Source organism: Hipposideros armiger, unplaced genomic scaffold (assembly GCF_001890085.2).
Source record: "Hipposideros armiger isolate ML-2016 unplaced genomic scaffold, ASM189008v1 scaffold_1123, whole genome shotgun sequence".
NCBI classification, from domain to species: Eukaryota; Metazoa; Chordata; class Mammalia; order Chiroptera; family Hipposideridae; genus Hipposideros; species Hipposideros armiger.
The window spans coordinates 59,348-67,358 of record NW_017732473.1 but is presented as its reverse complement, the minus strand read 5'-3'; the positions used below and the strand labels follow the sequence as shown (position 1 = coordinate 67,358).

Genomic DNA, 8,011 nt, shown 5'->3' with positions numbered 1-8,011 from the left:
CTTAACCCTTCGCTGCCCTTCCTTGTGCCCCCCAGCCCTTGTTACGTGGGACGTGATAGCTATCCCAGCATTTTTTTTCTTCATTTCCATTTTCATGAAATAACTTTTCCCATCCCTTTCCTTTCAGTCTATGTGAGTCTTTCAATTGAAGTAAATCTCTGGTAGGCAGCATATTTATGAGTATTGTGTTTTCTTATCTATTCAGCCCCCCTATCTTTTGATTGGAGCATTTAATCCATTTACATTGAAAGTAATTATTGATAGATATGTAGTTATTGTCATTTTTATTTTTCATATTTTTGATCTTTTTTTTCAAGTTCTTCTAAGTTTCCTCGTAATGCTGGTTTAGTGGGAATAAACTCTTTTAGCTTTTTCTTGTCTGAGGTGCTCTTTATCTGTTCTTTGATTCTATATGATAGCTTTGCTGGGTAGAGTAATCTTGATTGTAGGTTCTTGGTTTTCATCACTTTGAATATTTTGTGCCAATCCCTTCTGGCCTGCAAAATTTCTGTTGAGAAATTAACTAACAGCCTTATGGGAGATCCCTTGTAGGTAACTAACTGTTTTTCTCTTGCTACTTTTAAGGTTCTCTCTTTGTCTTTGGTATTTTAATTATAATGTATCTTGGTGTGGGCCTCTTTGGGTTCATCTTGTTTGGGACTCTCTGTGCTTCCTGGGCTTGAATATCCATTTCCTTCCCCAGGTTAGGGAAGTTTTCCATCATTATTTCTTCAAATAGGTTTTTAATTCCTTGCTCTTTCTTTTCTTCCTCTTCTAATACCCCTATTATATGAATGTTGATACACTTGATATTGTCCCAGAGGCCCCTTAAACTATCCTCATTTATTAGATTAATTTTTTCTTTTTTCTCTTTTGTTTGGATGTTTTCTGCTACTTTATCTTCTAAATCTCTGATTCAACCCTCTGCTTCATCTAATCAACTATTGATTCCCTGTAATGTATTCTTCATTTCAGTCATTGTTTCTTTATTTCTGACTGGTTCTTTTTCACATTTTCTATCTCTGTTTTTATGTTCCCTATCTCTTTGTTGACGTTCTCTCTGATAAGATTCATTGAGCATCCTAATAACCATTGTTTGGAATTTTGCATCTCATAGATTGCTTTTCTCCATTTTGTTTTGTTCTTTTTCTGGGGCTTTGCTCTGTTATTTTATTTGGGACATTTTTCTTTGTCTCCCCATTTTGGCCAACTCCCTGTGTTTGTTTCTATATATTAGGAAGGGCAGCTACATCTCTCGGTCCTGTAGAGTGGTCTTATGTAGTAGAAGTCTTGTGGAACCCAGTGGAACAGTCTCTCTGGTCACTAGAGCCAGGGCTCCAGGTGTGTTTCTTGTGTGTGTTGTGTGTGCCCTCCTGTTATAGTTGAGCCTTGGTTGCTGTTTGCATGTCAGTGGGAGGGATTGTCCCTTGAGCTCTTTGGTTGTGAAGACTGGCCATAACTATAGTGAAGGAGTGTTGTGGAGGGGCTGACCCTATGGAGCAGGATACACTTTAGCAGGGCTCTGGGACACAGTGTGCCCTTCGGGTGTATTGTCCTTGGAGGTGGCTGTGTGATGCTCTAGCTTGGTTTGAAGCTGGCCACTGGGTGTGCCAACACCAGGGCCACCTTGGAGGGGACCCACTGCTAGCCAAGTTCAGCCACAGCTTGTGCCCTGCCTGGGGCCACATGGTATGAGCCACCACCCACACTGTGCTTGGAGGTGCTTTGAGAGGACAAGCCATGAACCAAGGCTGGGTGCCACTAGTGCTGGGCTTAGGGCTGCTCAGCCAGAATTATGGGACATGCCAAAGCCAGATGCTGCTTGGTCGGATTTTGTGAACCTTTCAGAGACTTTAGGAAAGTCTGTAGCATGAGCCAAGGTAAGTGGTTTGTACAAAAAACCTGGAAGCAGGTTGGGTATATCCGAAAGTTTGGTGGGGTGAGGTCTCAGAATCACCAGGGCCAGGTGAATGAACTGCATAAGCCAGTTGATGGAGACTCACATATGACGGCTGCCTGCACCTGCACACTGGGAAGGGGGAGGGCTCAACAAAGAAATAATGGCTGTATCCAGTTCCTCCATCAGGGAGAAAGCTGCCCCTCCAGCCCTCACCCTGCAGCCAGACAACTCAGTTCCTCCCTGTATATCCCTTTCACCTTTCAAGCTGCTGCCCCAGTGCTGGAGCCGAGTGACTGTGTCTGTCAGTGAGTAAGTCTGTGTGCAGTCCCTTTAAGAGGACTGCCTTAAAGTGTAGCCACCCTCTTCCACTCAGCCACAATCTGCACTGATTTTCACATCCAGAAGTTATGAGAACTTCTCTCTCTGGCACTGGAAACTTGGGTTGGGGGGCCTGGTGTGGCACTGGGACCCCTCACCCCTTTGGGGAGGACTTCTTCAGCTATATCCCTCCCCATTTTTAATGGTAATATATGGGTGTGGGACCAGCCTGTTTCACGTCTCTACCCCTCCTACCATTTTCAAGGTTGCTTCTTTTGTATAACCTTAGTTGGGCAAGTAGTTTTGTTCAGCAAGGCTTCAGGTGATTCTCAGTGATGATCGTTTTGTAGTTTAGTTTTAATTTTGATGTGGTCATGAGAGATGGCAAGTACATTGTTTACCTAATCCACCACCTTGACAGGAAATAATGGGGCTGACTTTCAAAACTAAACTTGATCTTTATTATTTTTTCTTTAAGAAAGAAAACATCCCTATTAACAAAACTATAAACTTATCAATCCAAGTTTTCCTTATTAGATTATAAATATGGTTAGCTGAATGGTGGGTAGAAAATTATGGAGAGTTTATAATACTCGGCAACTACTAATTTGAGTTCATCACAAAAATTAAAATAAACATTGAAAGTAACTAAAATAATAACTTAGATATTAAAAGAGCTGTAGTCCATTAATTTGCATTCTTTGTATTTGATGTCCAAATAATTTCAAGTATATATTTGTTGAACCAATACTTAATGATCTCTTGAGAACACGTCATATCTTTTGTATGTATTCTAGTACTTCACAACTTTTATATAAAATAGAAATCTTTTGCTTCATCTTGTGATTTGTGAGGATGGGGAACAATTGATTACCAACATTGATAAAATTGTTTCATAAACCACTTGATTTTTTAGATGGTTGTATTTTACTGCATTGATTGGATCAAGAAGGTTTCTGTTAACTTTTTTTTCACACACAGACTAAATGCTTATCATTTAACCAATTACTTTCTTGTTTGTATATACAGAATATTCAACTAGCTAATGAATCCTTATGAATTGTGTTTACGATGACCTGTTGATTTATATTTATATATCATTATTTATATTATTACCTATAGGTTGAAAATTAGGAATGATGTACTATAGGTTACCAACATTATTAAGACTTAAACACTAACAGATTTTCTACTATGATATAAAACTAGAATGGAAATTCCCCAAGGGTTAGAAAATTTTGTTCCTTTACTCATTGGTGTATCTCAAGCTCCTTGAATAGTGCCTATTACACTGTAAGCATTTAATTTGTATTTGTAGACTAAATGAATAAACTTTTAAAAATAAAAATGATTAAGGCAGAATAATAGACAAAACAAATAACAAAACACAATTTAACACCTCAAATCACCCAGATATATTTAATTTATGAATATATGACAAAGGTTGTATTTCAAACCAAGGACAAACCAAGTAGTAAAAAGCATTTGGTTAATAGATTATTTCAAAAACAATTTATTTAGATCATTACCTCATACCATATTCTACTATTAAGTCTAATAAATTAAAGAGAAAAACATTTAATTAAACCACTGAAGTTAATATTGGGTTGTCAGAAAAGTCATGACGTATTTTTTCTATGATTTTCATTACAAAAATGTGTCATGAGTTTTCCAAAAATCCAATATATGTGAACATTGATCTTGGGGGTGAGATAGTCCATTTTGGGCAAAACAACAGACAAAAATATAATGGACAGGTTTGGTTGTATAAAAGTTTAAAATTTTAGTCACTGAAGAACATCATGGGCAAAATTAATAACAAATGACAGACTGAGAAAGTGTTTATAAATATTTAGAGAAGAATAAGGGTTAATAATGTTCATGTATAAAAACTTCTTGTGAATTAATAGGAAGATCCAGTGCCTCAGAGAAAACTGGGCAATAAATGCAAATACAAACAATTTCCAAATTCAAAGTACCGATGATAAATATGTAAACACCAGTATTTGTCAAATCCACTGCTAACCGAAGATTTTTAAATTAAAAAAGTAATGAATGTATGATATTGGGGGGAAATGGGGCGGCGGATTGGGGGAGGGGAGTTGTCACTTCGAGGGGTAAAAAGTATATCTATTGCACTGTGTTGTACAGCTGAAACTAATTCTAAAAAAATGTGTATTTCATAATAAAAATAATTTAATAAAAAAAAGTGATGACTTACTGTTTTTATACCACCAAAATATGGTAAATAATATTGATAGACACTTGGCCATATCCACTTTAGCTGTGGATATTATGAATTGGGCTCTCTCTTATATGACTGGCTGTAGTGTCGTCCCTTTTTGTGCATGCCTGGATGACTTTGGTAACAATTAACAAAACACTTTATCTTACCCTTTTACATAGGACTTCGTTTTAGAAGTACAGTTTTGATGATATTTTATAAAATCAAAAAAAGAATCATTAGTCAATAATATATGGGTTAAATAAATCCTGACACATTAGAATGATAGAATAATATGCAGTAATTAGAATGTTATTGAAGGAAAATTTGCTATGTCATGAGAAAACATTATTTTGATAAGTCAAAAAATAGGTTATTACAGTACATACAGCATCTTTCAAAATTTAAAAACAAATTACAGCTTGATACATAAACATGAGTAGAAACAGAATACTAAGGAATACACTAAAAAGGTAATAGAATACAGAGTAGACTTATAGGTGACTTTTATTTTATAGTGTGCATTTTTAGTATTCTCTATAATAAATAAGTGTTTATTTTGTAATCAGTAAAATGTTATTTTAAATGAGATTTAGGATAGGTGCGGGTGCAGCTGAATAATAACACAATCAAAAGAAGATATGATTCTGATACAATGCAAAAGAAAAGGTCATACATAGTCAAATTATTTTCCTTTACTACAGCAGTTCTCAACCTGTGGGTCGCGATGCCTTTGGGGTCAAACGACCGTTTCACAGGGGTTGCCTAAGACCATCGGAAAACAAAAGGATATTTACATTACAATTCATAACAGTAGCAAAACTACAGTTATAGAGTAGCAATGAAAATAATTTTATGGTTGGGGGTCACCACAACATGAGAAACTGTATTAAGGGGGTGCGGCATTAGGAAGGTTGAGAACCACTGCTTTACTGTAAAGTAATAAAGGCTCTTAAATGTTTTACACAGGGGTTGAAAATTCACAAAATTGAGTTAGTGTGTGTGTGTGTGTGTGTGTGTGTGTGTGTGTGTGTGTGTTTGTGTGGGGTGTGAGTTTTGTCACAAAGAAAAAAAAAATGTTCCTTTAGAAATTGTACAGTAGTGGCTGTTAGTAAAAATGTCCTAAGATTCTCAGGTCATTGGAGCGTATTATTAGAGTGTATAGAAATGAGAAATCTTTCCATTTTAAATCTTCATTTAAAATGTTTCATTTGTGGATCCGCATCTCTACTGAAGGGTACAGCCAGGCCCGCGAGGGAAACATGTTTCGCAACCAGTATGACAATGATGTCACTGTTTGGAGCCCTCAGGGCAGGATTCATCAAATTGAATATGCAATGGAAGCTGTCAAACAAGGTTCAGCTACCGTTGGTCTGAAATCAAAAACCCATGCAGTGTTGGTTGCATTGAAGAGAGCACAGTCAGAACTCGCAGCTCATCAGAAAAAAATTCTCCATGTTGACAACCATATTGGTATCTCAATTGCAGGACTTACTGCTGATGCCAGACTGTTATGTAATTTTATGCGCCAGGAGTGTTTGGATTCCAGATTTGTATTTGACAGACCTCTTCCTGTGTCTCGTCTTGTAGCTCTAATTGGAAGCAAGACCCAGATACCAACGCAAAGATATGGCCGGAGACCATATGGTGTTGGGCTGCTTATTGCTGGTTATGATGATATGGGCCCTCATATTTTCCAAACCTGTCCATCTGCCAATTATTTTGACTGCAGAGCTATGTCCATTGGAGCCCGATCTCAATCAGCTCGTACTTACTTGGAGAGACATATGTCTGAGTTTATGGAGTGTAACTTGAATGAACTGGTTAAGCATGGTCTGCGTGCCTTACGAGAGACACTTCCTGCAGAACAGGACTTAACTACAAAGAATGTTTCCATTGGAATTGTTGGTAAAGACTTGGAGTTTACAATATATGATGATGACGATGTGTCTCCATTCCTGGAAGGTCTTGAAGAAAGGCCACAGAGAAAAGTACAGCCTGCTCAACCTGCTGATGAACCTGCAGAAAAGGCCGATGAACCAATGGAGCATTAAGCGATGAATCAGTCTATATGTGTATTATCAAATATGTAAGAATGCAAGAACATGTACTGATGACAATAATCTATACTTTGAACCAAAAGATCTGTAATGGTGACATGGTATGTTTTAAGAATCAGTCCAGGTGTGATTTTTTTCCGATCCCCTTCACTAAACCATATATTGTGATGCATTTTTCTTTGAGAGGGTCTATATAATCATTTTCTAGAAAGTATAGTTATCTGTACTAATGTTTTTATATAAAGAATATAGTGTCTTTGTGGTTTTAAAGACAACTGTGAAATAAAATTGTTTCACCTATTGGTGTAAAAAAAATAAATAAATAAATAAATAAATAAATAAAATGTTTCATTTGTTTGCATAAATGGTAGCATAAAATAAAGCCCTTTATGCAGATTCTTATCTATTGTAAAGAAGTCAGTATTTTGCTAAACTCAAGCTTGTTCAATGTGCTAAATTATCCTGACCAAAGTTTTGCTCTCGTTTCTTTGGAATCCTTCAATTTCCTTTCTAGGGAAATAGTTCACCTGAAATATCAGAACTGAGTTACCCAGAGGGTGATCCTCATTACCCCATTTTTAAAGTGACAGACTGTTCACAGCTACTTCTTAAGTAACAGTCATCTGAAAATCATAAGTTAACAAAGTGTCTGGTTTATAATTTGGAAGAATTATTATCATATCTACAGAGACTTAATGATCACTTCTATAGTGCATGGTACTTAGTAATTTTAGATTGTTTGGATTATGTGCAGTTCCTGTAATTAGGGAGCATTTATTCTAATGGGGAGACATAACATAGATATAGATATAAATCTTATATATACATATTGAACACACATATTAAATAAATTATTATAGATTATTTACTGTTATTATATTTGAATGCTAATATGAATGTGTGAAAAACATAAATAAACATTGGCATTCACTTCAGCAAGAAACTCTCCTGAGTACCACAGATTCTGTTCTATTACAAAAGTCTCCAGAAGAGCTCTTCAAAAATTTGGAATGACGGTACCTTGCTATTCCAGTAGAAAGGTTATTTTCATTTCCAAAAAATGCAGCACAAATTGTTCTTTTTCGCATGCTACAATATTTAGTTTTATCACACCTAAGGACATTCTATGGACAGATTCACATCCATAGGCATTAGCTTATCTTTCCTGCCTACATGGCCTCAGCCAGATTATGGAGTGTTTGATCTGACAACATAGTATACATAACATTACATCACACCAAGAAATCCACTTTATAGTAACAAAGGAAGTTTAACAATGAACTCATGGTAATGAAACCCACTAGTTCTATCACATATTGCATTGAAGTTGCTGGCCTGAGAGAGTAATGGAATAGTCTTGTGAAAGTAACAACTGAGGCACCAACATGGGAATGCTACTCTGCATGGATTGAGGACCATCTTTCAGAACACATTATACACACTAAGTCAACAACTAGCATATGGTTGTGTCACCAGTAAGTGGAACACCTGGATATGGAAGGGAAACTA

The 8,011-nt window shown here is 36.4% G+C and overlaps 1 protein-coding gene across 1 annotated transcript; it reads left to right on the top strand.

Annotated features, from left to right (window-relative positions):
• Window positions 1-5,662: 5,662 nt before the first annotated feature.
• LOC109376413 (proteasome subunit alpha type-1) lies at window positions 5,663-6,807 on the top strand. Its single transcript, XM_019632330.1, has one exon. It carries the CDS (start codon window positions 5,705-5,707, stop codon window positions 6,494-6,496), a length of 792 nt encoding a protein of 263 aa, XP_019487875.1. The 5' UTR covers window positions 5,663-5,704; the 3' UTR covers window positions 6,497-6,807.
• Window positions 6,808-8,011: the final 1,204 nt, after the last annotated feature.

Excerpts from the sequence above, each read along its gene's own strand:
- LOC109376413 (XM_019632330.1), top strand. The coding sequence starts at position 5,705 with ATGTTTCGCAACCAGTATGACAATGATGTCACTGTTTGGAGCCCTCAG.